Source organism: Tamandua tetradactyla, chromosome 26 (genome assembly GCF_023851605.1).
Source record: "Tamandua tetradactyla isolate mTamTet1 chromosome 26, mTamTet1.pri, whole genome shotgun sequence".
NCBI lineage: Eukaryota > Metazoa > Chordata > Mammalia > Pilosa > Myrmecophagidae > Tamandua > Tamandua tetradactyla.
Window position 1 is genome coordinate 17,013,168 of NC_135352.1, and position 19,413 is coordinate 17,032,580.

At 37.9% G+C, this 19,413-nt stretch overlaps 1 protein-coding gene across 4 annotated transcripts in view; it reads right to left on the reverse strand.

Annotated features, from left to right (window-relative positions):
* The window catches only part of DLC1 (DLC1 Rho GTPase activating protein), a 456,370-nt gene that overhangs the window by 325,843 nt on the left and 111,114 nt on the right, over positions 1 to 19,413 (reverse strand). For all 4 annotated transcript variants that reach the window (XM_077144218.1, XM_077144217.1, XM_077144219.1 and 1 more), the window contains exon 3: positions 3,360 to 3,509. In XM_077144218.1, coding sequence (XP_077000333.1) covers positions 3,360 to 3,509 — 150 coding nt within the window. The remainder of the gene's footprint in view (positions 1 to 3,359; positions 3,510 to 19,413) is intronic.

Here is a 19,413-nt window from a genome sequence, read left to right on the forward strand (position 1 = left end):
TGAGGTTTGTGGGATTTGTCTCACTCATCTTTATCCCAGTGCCTGGTGTGAGTATGGGGTGGCGTGGGAGAGGTGGGGGGTGGGGGAGGATGGGAATTAACAATTACTAAACTTGCACCTCTGCCAGATCTGTGCAAAGCATTTTACATGTGCTCCTTAATTTACTCCCCCCCAATAGGCCATTAGTTAGGAAGCAGTATCTCCATTTTCACATGAGCCTGAAGTGGAGAAATTAAATATTTTTCGTATGTCTCCAGGCAGTCAGTTATAGAGCTGGCATTTGAATCCAAGTTTGTCAGACTCCAAAGTTTCTAACTGTTCCACTGTAATATTTTGCCTTTTGAAAGTGTATATATGGAACTGAAAGCTTAAAAAAAGATCTTTATTCACAGAACTCACAATGGTTCAGCAATGGTGTTGGTATTTCACGAGATAGCACATGTAATATAAAATCAAGTTTACAGTCTAAATGGAAGCCGAAGATGTAGATGTAAACACATCTTAAAATCAGCACCCATCATAGCTCCAGTTTTTATTTTGCTTTTACCATTCAACAAACAGCTGAGTCTGTGTGTGATTTTGAAAACCTTATGTCTGATACTCTTTTTATCCAGGGTGTGGTCAGATGAGTAAAAGAATGTGGATAAAAAAATAAATAAATAATAGAGGGGATAAGGGGTAAAATAAATGGGGTAGATTGAAATACTAGTGGTTAATGAGAGGGAGGGGTAAGGGGTATGGGATGTATGAGTTTTTTCTGGAGTGATGCAAATGTTCTAAAAATGACCAGGGTGATGAATACACAACTATATAATGCTATTGTGAGCCACTGATTGTATACCATGTATGCACTATATGTGTGTGAAGATTTTTCAATAAAAATATTCAAAAAAAAATTCCAACAGTCCCCAAAAAGAGTCCAGAGGCTATTCTGGAGGCCACTCTTATGCAACCTTCAGCTGGATATTGCTATTTATTGTGGTTTGCCAAACTCCAACCAACACCAATTCCTGCCAACCCTAAAGAACACCACGGGCTCTATCTGAGAGGCTACAAAAGTTTTAGGCACTAATAGAACTTTCCAGAAACCTACAACCTCCAGATGGGTTCCTAGGCCAGATAAGTCCTGAAACCTAGAGGGCCCAGCCTCTCCAGAACTAGTTCCATCCCGCTATCCCATATTATCGATGCCCCTTCCAAAATGTAAAAGTTAGAATGGGCATAGCCCAAATACCCCTAAAGATTGGGAGAAGGATCAGAGGAGAAGAAGGAGTTATAACAGAGAAGATAGGATTTAACAAATGAATATGACTGCTGAATCATTATATTGATATTTCTTTTCGTCTCTAGGGTCTTGGAATAGCTGAAAACCTAAAATTGTGGAACCGTAACCCACACTAAACTCTGAAATCTGTTCTATAACTATTTGTTACAATGCACTTAGAAGTTTATTACTTTTATATATATATTTCACAGTAAATATATTTTTAAACAAACAAACAAAAAACCACTCAAGTGCAGCCAGTAAAGGCTATCTCGTTTTCTGAGATGGATGCGACAACACGGAATTGTATTTAGCAGAAATCTGGGCTGTGTCTTTTCTCCTAAAAGGAGAGGGTCTATGAAAGTGGACAGTATAGAGAAAATGAGAGAGATTAAAAATAAGGAGAGATTTGTAACTCACACAAGAACACTTTTAAAGAGAAACATGATCCCAGACCTTCATTGAATGGCAAAGAAGTATTAAGAAGTACCTCTTATTGACAAAGATGGATATTCCTGGTCTTAGAAATGTTGATGAAAATGAATATGAAACCTCTGTGCACCTTCCATACGTAAAAATATTAAAAATATGCTTTAATATTGGTCTTCATTAGATTGATTGCATGGCCCCCATTTGGATGCCTGTTATATATGCTAACACCAAAATGGGCAAGACCAGAGAGGAAGTAATTGATTCTGTCTTGGAATATAGAAGAAGATTTAAAGAAGACTTCACTGTATAGAAAACATTTGAAATGAATCCTGAAGGATAAGAAAAAATTATTCAGAAGGTTACAAGCGAGGACAAAAATTCCATTTCTACTGGCTCTCTGGGTTGAAGTCTTTAACTGAAAATTAACCATTTTAAATTATTGTTTTTAAATCTTTCTCAGGCTATCACATTCCAATTACAGCCCTCTAGAAGAGGAGAACAGTGAACAGCTAAATGACATTCCTTTGTATATCAAGACTGGCTGGGTGTGTATCTCAGCTCTGGCACATGAAATTACTAACGTTCTCTACGCCTTTAAATCATCTGGAAAACATTGTGAACCATGAATGTGTTAACATATGTAAAGCAATTAGAATAATACCTTGCATATACTAAGTATTAGTTATTATTTTAATCTGTTTATTTACTTTGAAATATACTGCCTGCAGTCAAATTATTCTTGAATAACTTCAGAATCAGTGGTGGAATTTGATACAGAACAGTTCTATTGCAGTAGATGCTCTAAATTTATGTACAGGAAAACTTCCACCTCTTTGATGTGTACTTTCTTGACTTAGTGTGTTTTTTAAATGTATAACATAGATAATAAATAAAAAGGACTTCAAGGCTTAATTAAAAATAAGCTCACCCTTACATTTGTTGGATATGCACAAACTAAGCCATTTAATATGAAGCCATGTATAGTGTTCAGTCCTGGGCTTCTAAATTTTTTGGTAAGCCTAAGACTCTCAGAGGAGGGTCTGTCTTATATGAAATGAATGCGTCGTAGAATAAAATTCTCACCTCTATTCTGCTTATTCTGAGTGAATTTTAGAATGTTCTCAGGTTGTTTTCATCTAAATTATTTCTTGCAGTGCACTGTGTTAATTCCACCAGTATCCATCCATCCACTGAACCATCTATCCATCCATCCATCCATCCATACATACATACATACATACATCTATCCAAACAACAGATGTTTATTAAGCATATTCTGCATGCAATATATGTTTGTGAGACACTGAGATTAAATCACTAAACAAATCAGACATAGTTCTTGCTAATAGGACTCCTATGATATCGGAGGAGACTGATAATTAGGTCAACAAGTGCAACAAAAAAGATTTGATTACTAGGAAGCATAAGTTCCCAAGGTGACCCTTCTTACTGTCTAACTAATGATAAACATTTTCTTTTAAGTCACACACTTTAACTTCTGCATGAAGCATAGAATTATTTGAATGATCTTTATGGGAAACTATCAGGGTCACATATATTGGTAGACCTTGCCATCAAAGATTGCTCATTTGCAAAAGGGACTATCGGAAGTATAGAGATATCATCCTCTTGGGAAAAAGAAAGTGGAAAGCAGGAAGCTCACAGGGACGTGTCGCCGCAGGTTCACTGGTGTGCTGGATGGAGAGGAGCTGGTGCTGAGTGCGTTCTCGATGTCTTGATCAAGTTGGTCCAGTTTCATAATTAGCAGCACCATGGAGTCCAGCCGTGCCCTGTCTCGATCTTCTCTTATTTCCTGAGGAACAGAACATGTTGTTACTGGAATGGAAAGGCCATTTCTTGGAAAAAATAAAAAATAAAAAGGTCCCTGTTTTTCAGTGTGACAGAAAGGACTCTGAATAATAGTCTTCTATTTAAGGGGGAAGGGAAGTCCTATTCTGTGTCATCAATGAGCTCTTCATGGAGAAAATACTGACCCACTGCCAGGAAAGCATTTTACATGAATGCTAAATATATATGTTCTGGAGCAAAGCGCAATGAAAAAGAGGCAGAATGCCAAGGAATGTTGATGCATATCAACTACTTTCCAATGAATATGAGCATATGTTTGGAAGGCTATTTCTGAGTATGGCAAGAAGTAAGCAAAGAATTGAGCAAGACAGGTTTTGGTTTGTACAGTGGCCAGTTTACCTTGCATGGAGCCATTAATCTACTGCTACATCAAGTTATATTGTTGCCATATTTCCTTTCAAAAGTCTTTTTATTTTACTATCTTTTCAACAAAGCCTCCACAAGAATATCTTTTCTTAATTGTGATGACTTAATTTTGAATTCACCACTCTAGACGTATATTTGTAATACAGACATATACTTTTGTTTATAGAAACCTCATCATTGACCATATAGAGTTATTTGGGGATGACTATTTATTATTCTTGTGTGTTCAAATCAGGATAGTATAATTCCAAATTCCTTGTCTTGTAGAAGGTTGGGGTAGGGTATTGGATAGAAAAAAAAACATGGGAGTCAAAGTTAAGTTCTTTAGAAGCAATATCTATTCAGGGATGTAACAGACTCAGGCTCTGCCCTTTTGAGGCAAGTCATCATTTTCGGTCATGTCCAGATATTTGTCCAGATATTTATCTGGGTGGAATCAACTTCAAGAGGACCATGAGTAGCAGACCCCAAAAGGAAAATATGTCAAGGAGAGGACTGAGGAGGGGTCAGTGCAAGAGTCAGCAGGTTGGGTGCTTTCCTCAGCAGTGGGATAAATATGACTGCCTGATTACTTTTATTTTGTTGTTGTCATTTTTTCTTATTCCCTTAAATTTTCCAGCCACCAAGGGGACTGGAAATCAGGGACTAGGGTAATGTCCCTGATTCCTCTAGTTCTACAAGGGTCCATATAACTAAATTTCTAGAAGAAATGGTTACTATCATGGAGATATTACCTTTCAGAGGGCAAAATAATTAGTTTATTGGATTAAGTTGGTCAATTAAGCTTTCATTAGATAAGTGATTTGAGTAATCTGAACTTGTGCTTGGCTAAACACATTTATAAGTAAAATGGAAAGAACTAGTCCTTTTCCAAGAAGATTAATTGTGAGATTAGTTTAGAAATATTTTTGAGATGTGTTAATTTCTTCAGAATGCTGTGTTATTATTACTTCAATTTCCTTCCATTGTCCCTGCTGCCTAAAACATTTCATGAAACTCTGCCAGACTTAAGGAGTTACACAACTTTTGTCATTGTAAAGTTCTATCGTGATTAATAGGCTCCATGATATTTGCTAACAAACAGAGCTGAGCCTCACTATGTATCACAGCCTTCAATGCTACAGAACTTTATGTTCAAGAGTGTTATTTATAGTAAAATCCTCCTTGCAACCTTAAAAAGCCCCAGAAATATTAGTGACTTTTCTAAGTAATCTTCTTCTAAATATTCCAGACAATGGAAAAATCTAACTGATGAGAAAGCTCACAGTCCCCTTAATTACACTCCCAATGTATTTGCTTATGCAATTTCCTTCTCTTTTAAATCAAAGTTCATATTTGGCAGGCTGATGTTCTTTGCATCTCTGTATCCATATATGTATGACCGTCTTTCATGTCTCACCTATAACATCCTCAAGGGCAAAGATTATGGATTTTCTACCTGGCAGGCATAGAGTCAAGTTATACACTGTACATACAGTAAGTTTCAAGGAATAATAATAACGAAATCAGTAAGAGCTGGTGAAGTTACTCCACAAAGCCTTAGAGAAATATATCTTGATACTTTTCCAGCTATGAAATTAGTCTTGTATAAAGCAGTATATCTTGCAGATATCCTAGACCTATCAGCTACAGTCTCAGAAACAATTTTTCTTTGAATTAACTGCATGCCCTGAGATTGTGCTTTAAAAACATTTTCAAATCCGCAGGCTGAGTGTCAAGTTATTTCAAATGATCTGCCAAAAGGAATAAAACCAAACAGCCTTGCTCTATGCTATTCCTTTAGAGAAATAAACTTATTTCTTTTCTGTTTCCTTCATGGATGCTTACTTACTCATCATTGATTACATTCAGCCTGAAGTGTCAAATATACGAGCGAGTATCATCCATTACGTATTCATAAAACCTCACAAAATAGAGTAACTACAAATCTAATGCTTTAGGTAAATATTATTGTCCTTGTTTTTAAAGACTAAGTATTAATATTTCACAGAGTTCAAGCCTTTCATATGCCCATTGGCTACACTCCAGCAAATAGCTCGTTACTGAAAAGAGCAGTGCATTTGCAAGTTTTGGCTAGGGTGATCTAAGAGGAGTCTTGCTTTCTTGCTGTCACTATAGTACTTGAATAGCAACTTATTAATAAGTGAAGCTGCCTATTAATGAAATGCTTGGTATTTCAGTCACTTAATCCCCTTACATCAAGGCTGAGATGCTAAATTGTCTTCCCTCCCATCTTTCTTTCTTTCCTTCAGATCCAGGTGTTCTGGGCAAAACACTATTAAAGAAATTAAATATCCATCAGTTGACAAGAGAGTTAAGATCTTTCTTTCCTGGAGTTATAGTCAAGCATGAGAAGATACGCAGTGAAAGTAAATGAATTTATAAATAAAATAGTTTTAGATGGGAACCAGCGCAAGAAGAAATGAAATAGGGCAACGAGGAATGCAGTGACTACAGGGGAAGGGCCTATATTATCAAGAGGGGTCAGAGTTATGCTTTCTGCATAAATGAGAGATTAGGCCAGAAAGAGGGGGAAAGAAGGAGATATAGAAGTGATAGGAAGAGAGGGAGAGAGGGAGAGTTGGAGGGAGGAAATGAAGGAGGGAGAAGGAAAAGGAGGAGGATTAGGAAGGGAAGGAAGAAGGAAGAGGAGGAGTAGGAGGGAGAGGAGAAGAGAGAAGAAGAGGAGGAAGAAGGAGAAGCAGCAAACAAAAAGAAGGAGGAGAAGGAAGAAGGAGAAGGAAGAAGGAGAAGGAAGAGGAAGCAGCAGTAGCAGCAGCAGCATTGACAGCACAACAACACTGAGGTAGGAAAGAATTTAGTGAGTATGAAGTTCAGAGAAAAAGTTAAGGAAGCTCAAAGAGGGAAAGTGAAAGGGATAGTAAATGAGGGCTAACAGAAAATAATGCTGGATATAAATAGGAGTCAAATTCTATTATTTAAAAAAAAAGTTTTAGTAATAAATAGCCACATACATACAGTCTAACCATATTATGCAATCACTGGCTCACAATATCATCACATCGTTGTGTATTCTTCACTTTGATCATTTTAAAAACATTTGCATCACTCCAGAAAAAGAAATAACAATAAAAAACCTCATATATCCCATATCCCTCACCCCTCCCTCTCATTGACCCATAGTATTTCAATCTACCCAGCTTTTAAGCTTTATCTCCCCTGATTGTTTATTAATTTAATTCCTTTTTTTTTCTCATCTATCCATACCCTGGATAAATGGATCATCAGACACAAGGTTTTCACAATCACAAAGTCACATTGTAAAAGCTATATAGTTATACAGTCTTATTCAAGAATCAAGGCTACTGGAACACAGTTCAACAATTTCAAATACTTCCCTGCAGCACTTCAATACACCATAAACTAAAAAGGGATACTATATAATGGGTAAAAATAACCTTCAGGATAACCTCTCAACTCTCTGAAATCTCTCAGTCGCCAAAACTTTATTTTGTCTTATTTCTCTCTTCTCCCTTTTCTCAAGAAGGCTTTCTCAATCCCGTGATGCTGGGTCCCAGCTCATTCCCCAGGAGTCAGGTCCCATGTTGCCAGGGAGATTTACAGCCCTGGAAATCATGTTCCATGTAGCTGAGAGGTCACTGAGTTCACCTGTTGAATTGACTGAGAGAGAGAGAGAGAGAGAGAGAGAGAGAGAGGGTCCACATCTGAGCAACAAAAGAGGCTCTCTGGAGGTGAGTCTTAGGCATAATTATCAGTAGGTTTAGCCTATCCTTTGCAAGGAAAAGTTTCATAGGGGCGAGCTCCAAAATTGAGGGCTCAGCCTATTGAATTGGTTGTCCCCATTGCTTGTGAGAATATCAGGAAATCCCCAGAAGGAGAAGTTAAATATTTCCTCCTTTCTCCCCAGTCCCCCAAAGGGACTTTGCAAATACTTCTCTATTCACTGCCCGAATTACTCTGGAATGTATCAGGGCATCACACTAACCTGGACCAACCAACAAAATCTCACACCCTATTTAAGATTCCATGAATTTGTGGTGTTTAACTAAACTGACTGAACAAGTTAAATTAAGAAATGCACTACCCAAAATATAAATTTTGCACCAAACAAACATCTCTCCCGTTGGTCTCACACAGAAGTTGAAGTTTTAAATATGGATAATAGGATCCTTCACCGTGTATTCTGATCCACCTCAGTCCTATCCAGATCAGCTTCCTTCATACCTGTAGTCAAAGTCTGATCCCTTTTTAAACGCCTTAAACAGGGGTTCCTGTGTGGGGTACTGCTGACTTCCATAGTTTCGAGCTCTAACTCTGAGTCTCAGGTGTCAGATAAATACTTGAAGTTTCTGGGAATGACCAGGTTATATACAAATAGCTCAGTGTCTCAGAATTTTGAAATAGCAGTTACAATTTCTGAATATATATAACTGTCATAAGAGCTTACAACCTAGGACCCTTTACAGTAAGGCCCCAATAACCCATGCTCTCAACTTCAGTTCACTGAGTTTTACATTATAATTAGTCCTTATGAGTAAGGCACGACAATATTTATCTTTTTGTTTCCCACATTTCATTCAGCATGCAGTCCTTATGGTTTCTTCACCTAGTAGTATGTCTCACAACTTCATTCCTTCTTGCCACTGCTCAGTAGTCCATTGTAAGTATACACCATAGTTTCCCCTTCTATTCCTCAGTCGTTGTACCCTTTGATATCCATTGTGAATCGCAAACACTGCCACCATGACCACCGGTGTGCAAATGTCCATTCGTGTCCCCACACTCAGTTCCTCCAGCAACGGGATTTCAGGATCATATGGCAACCCCACACCTAACATTCTGTGGAACCACCACTCTGCCCTCCAAGGGGCTGTACCTCTCAGCTTCCCTACTGACAGTGCATTCGTACATTTCTTCCCCCACATTTTCTCTAAGCATTTGTCTTTTACTGTTGATTTTTAAACAGTTCTATTCACACATCATACAATCCAACCTAATTATATAGACATGCCTTCGTCACCATAATCTATATGAAGACATTTCCTTTTCTCCCACAAAGAATCCACATCCATCTCCCATGTCCTCTACTAGTTGACACTTAGTTTTGGCGTAATGCCTTTGTTACACTCAGTGGAAGCATATTACAATGTTACTGTCGACTATAGACCCTAGCTTGCATTGATTGTGCCTTTTCCTGTATACTATCTGTTCTAGTTTGCTAGCTGCCAGAATGCAACACACCAGAGACGGATTGGCTTTTAATAAAAGGGGATTTATTTTGTTCGTTCTTCAGAGCAAAGGCAGCTAACTTTCCACTGAGGTTCGTTCTTACGTGGAAGGCACAGGATGGTCTCTGCTGGTCTTCTCTCCAGGCCCCTGGGTTCCAACAGCTTTCCCCGGGGTGACTTCTTTCTGCATTTCCAAAGGCCTGGGCTGAGCTGCAAGTGCTGAGATGAGGAATGCCGAGCTGCTTAGGCTGTGCTACATTGCGTTTTCTCATTTAAGCACCAGCCAATTAAGTCAAAGATCACTCATTGCAGCAGACACGCCTCCTAGCTGACTGCAGATGTAATTGGCAACAGATGAGGTTCACATATCATTGGCTTATGTCCGCAGCAACAAGATTAGGTATGCTCACCTGGCCAAGTTGACAACTGAATCTAATTAACACACTATCCATTTTCAACACCTTACAATGTTGACATTCATTTATTTTCCCTCATGAAAAAACTTTTTTTTTATTTGTACATTTAATCATCATCTTATCCTCTAGGCACTCCTAAGTTATACTGACTCTGTATAACTTGTCCTCTATCTTTCCTTCTGATTTCATACATGCCCCCAGCCCTTCTCCCTCAGCCATACTCATGTGCAGTTTCATCCAGTGCATTTATAACATTGCGCTACCATCAGGTAATATTGTGCTATCCATTTTTGGATTTTTACCATTAGTCCTATTGCACAATCTGTATTCCTTCAGCACCAAATGCCCAATCTTGACCCTGTTTCTATTTCCTGATAACCTGTGTTCTTAACTTTAACTCTCAAATTTTACTCATTAATATTAGTTCAAATTAATGAAACTATATAGGATTTGTCTTTTACTTTCTGGCTAATTTCACTCAGCATAATGTCCTCAAGGTTCATCCAAGCTGTTACATGCTTCATGACTTTAATCTGTCTTACAGCTGCATAGTATTCCATCATATGTATGTACCACAATTTGTTTCACCAACTTGTTTGTTGATGGACATTTAGACTGTTTCCATTTCTTGGTAATCGTAAATAATGCAGCTATAAACATCGGTGTGCAAATGTTCGTTTGAGTCCTTGCCTTCAGTTCCTCTGAATATATAACTAGTTATGGGATTGTTGGATCACATGGAAATTCTATACTTAGCTTCCTGAGGAACGGCCCAGCTGTCTTCTATAGTGGTTGTGCCATTTTACATTCCCACCAACTGTGGATAAGAGTGTCTCTTTTTCCACATTCTCTCCAGCACTTGTCATTTTCTGATTTTTGATAATGGCCATTCTAGTGGGTGTGAGATGATACCTCATTGTGGTTTTGATTTGCATTTCCCTAATAGCCAGTGAAGTTGAGCATCTTTTCATATACCTTTTAGCCATTTGTATTTCCTCTTCTGAGAAGTGTCTGTTCATGTCTTTTGCCCATTTTTTAATTGGGTTGTTTGTCTTTTTGTTGTTGAGTTGAAGAATCTCTTTATATATTCTGGATACTAAACTCTTATCTGATATGTGGTTTCCAAATATCAACTCCCATTGCATAGGCTACCTTTTTACTTTCCTGACAAAGTTCTTTGATGCACAAAAGTGCTTAATTTTTTTATTGACAAATCTTCACGAATATACAGTCCATACATGGTATACAATCAATGGCTCTCAATATCATGACATAGTTGTGTATTCTTCATCATAATAAATTGTTTTATGAAACATAGCCACATACAAACACAAACATTCTTACCATATGATCATTACATACTTGTTATATAATCAGTAACTCACAAAATCATACATAGTTGTATGTTCATCATCATGATAATTTCTCAGAACATTTGCATCAATTCAGAAAAAGAAATAAAAGGAAGCCAGAAAAAAACTCATGCATACCATACCCTTTACCCCTTCCTTTCATTGATCACTAGCATTTCAATCTACTAAATTTATTTCAACATTTGTTCCATCTATTATTTATTTATTTTTAATCCATATGTTCTACTCATCTGTTGACAAGGTAGATAAAAGGAGCATCAGACACAAGCTTTTCACAACCACACAGTCACACTGTGAAAGCTATATCATTATACAATCATCTTCAAGAAACTTGGCTACTGGAGCACAGCTCTACATTTTCAGGAAGTTCCTTCCAGCCTCTCCATTACATCTTAACTAAAAAGGTGATATCTATTTAATGCATAAGAATAACCTCCAGAATAACCTCTCAACTCTGTTTGGAATCTCTCAGCCACTGATACTTTATTTTGTCTCATTTTGTTCTTCCCCCTTTTGGTTGAGAAGGTTTTCTCAAACCCTTGATGTTGAGTCCCAGCTCATTCTAGGATTTCTGTCCCACATTGCCAGGAAGGGTCACATGCCTTGCAGTCATGTCCCACATAGAGAGGGGGAGGGCAGTGAGTTTGCTTGCCATGTTGGCTGAGAGAGAGAGGCCACCTCTGAGCAACAGAAGAGGTTCTCTTAGTAGTGACTCCTAGGCCTAATTTTAAGTAGGCTTAGCCTATTCTTTGTGGGGTTAAGTTTCTTATGAACAAACCCCAAGATTGGAGGGTTAGCCTATTACTTTGGTTGTCTCCACTGCTTGTGAGGATATCAAGAATTCTCCACTTGGGGAAGTTGAATTTTCCCCCTTTCTCACCATTCCCCCAAGGAGACTGTTCTAGTTTGCTAGCTGCTGGAATGCAACACACCAGAGACGGATTGGCTTTTAATAAAAGGGGATTTATTTTGTTAGTTCTTCAGCGGAAAGGCAGCTAACTTTCAACTGAGGTTCTTTCTTATGTGGGAAGGCACAGGGTGATCTCTGCTGGCCTTCTCTCCAGGCCTCTGGGTTCCAACAACTTTCCCTGGGGTGATTCCTTTCTGCATCTCCAAAGGCCTGGGCTGAACTGTGAGTGCTGAGATGAGGTATGCTGAGCTGCTTGGGCTGTGCTATGTTGAGCTCTCTCATTTAAGCACCAGCCAATTAAATGAAACATCATTCATTGCAGCAGGCACGCCTCCTAGCCAACTGCAGATGTAATCAGCAACAGATGAGGTTCACATGCCATTGGCTCATGTCCACAGCAATAGATCTAGGCATGTGCTGGTTTGAAAGGAAGTATGCCCCTTAAGAAAAGCCATGTTTTAATATAAATCTCATTTCTTAAAGGTAGAATAATCTCTATTCAATACTGTATGTTTGAAACTGTAATGAGATCATCTCCCTGGTTGATGTGATTTAGTTAAGAATGGTTGTTAAACTGGATTAGGGGATGACATGTCTCCACCCATTTGAGTGGGTCTTGATTAGTTTCTGAAGTCCTATAAAAGAGGAAACATTTTGGAGAGAGACTCAGACAGAGAGCAGAGAATGCTGCAGCACCATGAAGCAGAGAGTCCACCAGCCAGCGACCTTTGGAGATGAAGAAGGAAAACACCTCCCGGGGAGCTTCATGAAACAGGAAGCCAGGAGACCAAGCTAGCAGATGACACCGTATTCACCATGTGCCTGTCCAGCCGAGAGAGAAGCCCTGACTGTGTTCGCCATGTGCCTTCTCACTTGAGAGAGAAACCCTGAACTTCATCGGCCTTCTTGAACCAAGGTATCTTTCCCTGGATGCCTTTGATTAGACATTTCTATAGACTTGTTTAAACTGGGACATTTTCTCAGCCTTAGAACTGTAAACAAGCAACTTATTAAATTCCCCTTGTTAAAAGCTATTCCGTTTCTGGTATATTGCATTCCAGCAGCTAGCAAACTAGAGCAAGGCACCATCACCTGATCAAGTTGACTACTGAATCTAACTACCCCAGGGACTTCACAAATACTTTTTTATTCACTGTTCAAATCACTCTGGGATTTATCGGGGCATCACTCTGGACAAACCTACAAAAATCTCATGCCCTACTCAAGGCTCCACGTATTATGGTGTTCAATTAAGCTGCCCACATAAGTTATATTAGGAAATGCACTAGTCAAAATATAAATTTTGTACAAATAAGCATTTTTTTTGCTTTAGTCTCACACATAAGTTAAAGTTTTAAAATATTACTTACCATCTATTTTCAACACCCAGCATTATTGACATTCAAAAGTGTTTAATTTTGAGGAGATCATCTATTTCACTGCTCATGGTTTGGGTGTAAGGTCTAAGAAACCACCTCCTACTACAAGGTTTATATATCCCTACATTTTCTCTTAACAGTTCTATAGTCTTAACTCTAATGTTTAGCTCTTCGATTTATTTTGAGTTAATTTTTGTGTGAGGTATGAAATATAGATCCTCTTTTATTCTTTTGCATATGGATATCCAGTTCTCCAAACACCATTTATTGAAAAGGCTGCTCTGTCCCAGGTGGGCTGGCTTGACTGCCTTGCCAAAGATCAATTGTCTATAGATGAGAGGGTCTATTTCTGAACAATCAATTCGATTCCATTGGTCAGTATATGTGTCTTTATGCCAGTATCCTGCTGTTTTGACAACTGTAGCTTTATAATATGTTTTAAAGTTAGGTAGTGTGAGACCTCCCACTTCATTTTTCTTTCTTAAGATATGTTTAGCTATTTGGTGCAACCTACCCTTCCAAATAAATTTGGTTGTTGTTTTTCTATTTCTGAAAAGTAAGTTGTTCGGACTTTAATTGGTATTGCATTGAATATATACATCAATTTGGGTAGAATTGGCATCTTAACTGTATTTGATTTTCCAATCCATGAACATAGTATGACCTTTCATCTATTTAGGTCTTCCATGATTTCTTTTAGCAGTTTCTTGTAGTTTTCTGTGAATAGGTTTTTTGTGGCTTTGGTTAAATTTATTCCTAAACATTTGATTTTTTTGGTTGCTATTGTAAATTGAATTTTTTTCTTGATTTCCTCCTCAGATTGCTCATCACTAGTGTATAGTAACACTGCTGATTTTGGGTTTGATCTTGCACCCTGCCACTTTGTTGCACTCATTTATTAGCTGTATTAGCTTTGCTGTAGATTTTTGGGGGATTTTTGACATGTAATGTCATGTCATCTGCAAACAAAGAGGGTTTTACTTCTTTCTTTCCAATTTTGATTCCTTTTATTTCTTTTTCTTGTCTCATTGCTCTGACTAGAACTTCCAGCACAATGTTGAATAACAGTGTCTTGTTTCTGATTTTAGAAGGAAAGCTTTCAGTCTTTCCCCATTGAGGATGATGTGCGCAGTGGGTTTTTCATATATTCCCTCTATCATGTTGAGAAAGTTCCCTTCTATTCCTATGCTTTGAAGTGTTTTCATCAAGAAAGGATGTTGAATTTTGTCAAATGCCTTTCTGTATCAATCAAGATGATCATGTGTGTTTTCCACTTTGACTTATTTGATATGGTGTATTACATGAATTGATTTTCTTGGGTTGAACCAGCCTTGAATAACTGGAATAAATCCCATTTGGTCATGATGTATAATTCTTTTAATGTGCCACTACATTTGATTTGCAACTATTTTGTTGAGGATTCTTGCATCTATATTCATTAAAGTGATTGGTCCATAATTTTCTTTTTTTTTTTTTTGTAGTATCTTTGTCTGGCTTTGGTATTACAGTGATGTTGGATTCATAGAATGAGTTAGGTAGCTTTACCTCCTCTTCAAATTTTTTAAAGAGTCTGAGTAAGATTGGTACTAATTCTTCCTTGAATGCTTGGTAGAATTCACATGTGAATCCATCTGGTCCTTCACTTTTCTTTTTTTGGGAGTTTCTTGATGATTGATTCAGTCTACTTGTGATTAGTTTGTTGAGGTCATCTATTTCTTCTCAAGTCAATGTCGGTTGTTCATGCCTTTCTAAGAAGTTGTCCATTTCATCTATGTTGTCGTATTTATTAGCATATAGTTGTTCATAGTATCCACTTATTATCTCCTTTATTGTGGAGCCATTGGTATGTCTCCCTTTCCATTTCTGATTTTATTTACTTGCATCCACTCTCTCTCTCTTCCTCTCTCTCTCTCTCTATCTATATCTCTTTATATATTTTGTCAGTCTAGCCAAGGATCCATCGATTTTTATTCATTTTATCAAAGAACACAATTTCTGGTTTTGTTGATTTTCTTGATTGTTTTCATATTCTCAATTTCATTTATTTCTGCTCCAATCTTTGTAATTTTTGTCTCTTTGTTTGCTTTGGGGTTACTGTTCTTTCTCTATTTCTTTCAAGTGACTAGTTGATTCCTGGATTTTTGCTCTTTCTTCTTTTTTAATATAAGCATCGAAAGCAATAAATTTCCCTCTCAGCACTGCCTTTGCTGCATCCAATAATTTTTTTATGTTTTCATTTTCATTTGCCTCGTGATATTTACTGATTTCTCTTGTAATTTATTCCTTGACCCACTGGTTGTTTAAGAGTGTGTTGTTTTGGTTGTATGTATTTGTGAATTTTCTGGCCCTCTGCTTATTATTGACTTCCAACTTCATTTTATTACTGTCTGAGAAAGTGTTTTGTATAATTTCAATATTTTAAAATGTATTAAGACTTTCTTTGTGATCCAGCATATGGTCTATCCTTGAGAATAATTGATGAGCACTTGAAAAAAATGTGTCTCTTGCTATTGTGGGTTGTAATGTTCTGTAAATGTCTGTTAAGTCTAGTTCTTTTATCACATTATTCAAATTTTCTGTTTCTTTATAGATTCTCTGTCTAAGTGTTCTACCATCATTGAGAGTGGGGAATTGAAGTCTCCAATTACTATGGTAGAGGTGTCTACTTCTCCCTCGTTTGTCAGTGTTTGCCTCATGTATTTTGGAGCACTCTGGCTTGGTGCATAAATGTTTATGATATGTCTTCTTGTTGAATTGTTCTTTTTATTAATACATAGTGTCTTTCATTGTTTCTTTTAATTGATTTACATTTATGTCTAATTCGTTGAATATTAGTATAGCTACCCCTGCTCTTTTCTGATTATTGTTTGTATGGAATATCTTTTCCCAAGCTTTCACTTACAACCTATTTTTGTCCTTGGGTGTGAATGAGTTCCCTGTAGACAGCATATAGATGGGTCCTGCTTATTAATCCATTTTGCTAGCCTATGTCTTTTGATTGGGGAGTTTAATCTATTAACATTTAATGCTATTACTGTAAAGACTGTACTTTCTTCTACCATTTTGTCTTTTGGATTGTATATGTCATATCTATTTTTTTCTCTTTTTACCTTTACTGATTGTCTTCAGTTCTACACTCTTCTCCAGACCTCTCTGTCTCCTGTCTTTTCCTATCTGTCTGAAGTCTTTCCTTTAGTATTTCTTGTAGAGTCAATCTCTTAGTCATAAATTCTCTCAGTGATTGTCTGAAAATATTTTAATCTTCCTCTCATTTTTGAAGGAAAGTTTTTATGAGTATAGGGTTCTTGGTTAGTAGTTTTTCTCTTGCAGAATCTTAAATATATCATACCACTGCCTTTTCCACCTCCATGATTTCTTCTGGGACTTCCACATAGTCTTCATAAGCTTCCCTTGCATGTGATGGATTACTTTTCAAAATTTTCTGTTCTTTTTCATGAATTGGGCCCCACCCCACTTCACTTGGGGAAGACAGCCTTTTAGGGAATTAACCCCTTCATCTTACTAGCTACTTTGTCTCTCAGACATGCTTTAGTTTAGCCCTTTCCTGGGACAGTGCTGGAGCCTGAGAGTGCCTGCAGTTCTATTAAGGAACAGTTTAAGAAGTTAAAAAAAAAAGCAAAAAGCCTTTTCAGAGCTGCACCCCTGCTCTTCTGGTTTGTCAATTCAGAGCTCTATCCCAGGCTCTATCTGTCCCCTTTCCTTGGTGCCCAGCCCTTTTTCAATATTTTGTGTTGTCCAACTCAAAAAGCCTGGTTTTCTTTTTGCTGTCAGCCCTGTCTGCTCTCTGCTGGGGCAAAAACTCCTAGTTCCTTTAATGCTCATATCAGGTTTATATATGCTAGGAGCTTGTTTTCAGTAGTGAGAATTTGTTAATTAATTCCACAATTGGAACATGGTTGAGCTAAGTCCTTGCTGCCATTAAAGTCTGTTTCTTTCCCCCTCCAGCAGCCAGCCTGCTGGGTCCATGGGGGAGTGGCACCAGCCTCTGTGGCTTGGGGGGTTTCCGGTTATGTGTGGAATCTCCACCATGCCACCTGGTCCAGACTGGTGTATGCTGTGTATCCGGTCATTGATATTCCCCCAGCAGTTTTTCTGTACTGGTCCCTGCTATATACTAGCTGTTCTGGAAGACAAACTAAATTCTACACCTCACTATTCTGCCATCTTGCTCTGGCTAGGTCCCTATTTGGTTTTGAAGGCTACAGTTAAGAAGTATATTTTATTCTTTGTGCAATGCGGGGGGGGGGGGCGGTGTAACTGGCAGGATGTAAGCCAAGGAGTGGTAGGATCTGACTAACAATATAAAACTTGCCCAAGTTTCTTTAAACATTCAGAATTCCCAGTACATAATAGCAATCAAGGATTTTTGGGAATTTACCATAATTTATACTAATCAGTGCCACATGATAAATATGTGCTTAACTGTTTTCTTTACCCCGATGTTATTCTTCTAATTTTAGTGGCACTCCTTTTTATGCTGAAATCCAAACTGGACCTATATCACATTGATATAAAAAGATAACAGATCAAAGAAGGCACAACTTTGGGTATGTATTTCTTAGAAATAGAGGTGCTAAGTGGGCTGTGGTATGTTGGTAAATGTTGAGCAACTGGATCCCCAAAAATAAAAAAATAAAAAGTCCTGATTTGTAGCATTTACCAATTTCTGTACTGTAAATCCTCCAATGGCAGGTTTCTAGCTACTGCTCTTAATTACAAGAAACTTTTGAAATCATCCAGCCTAGTTTCTTAAACGTTTATTTAACAATCATCCAAGATATGTTCATTGACCACCCACAATGTACTTTCACTGTTCCTTAGGAAGCAGCTTATTCCATATTTGCACAAATATAATTCATGGAAATGCTCTGGAGTCAGAGTCTACCCTCCTTTAGCCTTTCAGTTCTTCCTCTAGAAGTACACAGAATAAATAGTGTCTGTTCCAAGAAATGACCTTTCAAAATTATTGAAGAAGTATGCTGTACCCATTTCCTGCTTTTCTAGAACTGAGGTGATTTACCCTCATTTCTTTTAATTATATCTCATATGACATTTTTCAAGTCCTCATTAATTTGGTTTACTTTCCTTGGGATACAACATAATTCTGATAATGACTTAATTACAGGTTAGCACCCAGAATTTAATATACTCTTCTACATGTTCTGTGATCAAGGCAGAGTATGCAAATACTTCCCCAAGTTCTGCATAATCTCATTAATGAAGCCTAATAAAGAAATGTCTATTTAGAACAGGCTATTCTATTTTTTTTTTTTTTTTGCATGGGCAGGCACTGAGAATCAAACCCAGGTCTCCGGCATGGCAAGCAAGAACTCTGCCACTGTGCCACCACTGCCCAGAACAGGCTATTCTTAATGGAACAGCCACATTCTGTTTTCTTAATGAGGAAGAGTATTTAATTGATTGTGAGCTGAGCTTGAGCCAACAGTGTGATAAAGTCTCCCTTTCCAGATACATTTGCCCGTGTAGTTCTAACAATAGAAACATCCGGTTGCCCTGAAACTGCAACCAGCTGTTGGCAAAGTATAGATAATATATGTAGTTGCTGTGGAAGAAATTTATGGTTATATATATATATCTTTCACACACAGTTAGGTCAGTAGATAGGCAAATTAGAAGAGAAAGTTTATTCAGTTTGATTCGTTTTCAGAAACCTAATATGATTAAGTCACATATCTGATTATCCAGATATTTGAAAGATGTCCCTATTTACTCCTAGAGACCTATAGACCTGGGCTGTGAAGAAGTCATGTGATGGTATCCAGAGGTGAGAAACAGGGGAGATGAGATCATTAATATGGTGACATAAGAATCCCTGGAAAAGTGTTCCCTCAGAAACAACTAATAAAAATCCCACCTGCTTAGAACTCTGGAGGACAACAGGTACTAGAGAAGAATCCCAGAACTTCTAAGTCAACAACAACAACAAAAAGAGAATAGTCTCCAAGACCAGGTAGGAGATTTTCTGCCCAGACCTGCCAGTCCAGACCCCACCACCTCACTCAGTCTTGCACAGCTTGGATGTCATGGGGATGACTCAAGTCCTCGTTAATTCTATTCTGGGTCCCACCTGCAGCAAGTGACATCCCCACATCTATCCAGGCGCAGGCACCCAAGTCTGCAGAGGCCCAGGGCAGAACAGGAGACACTGAGGA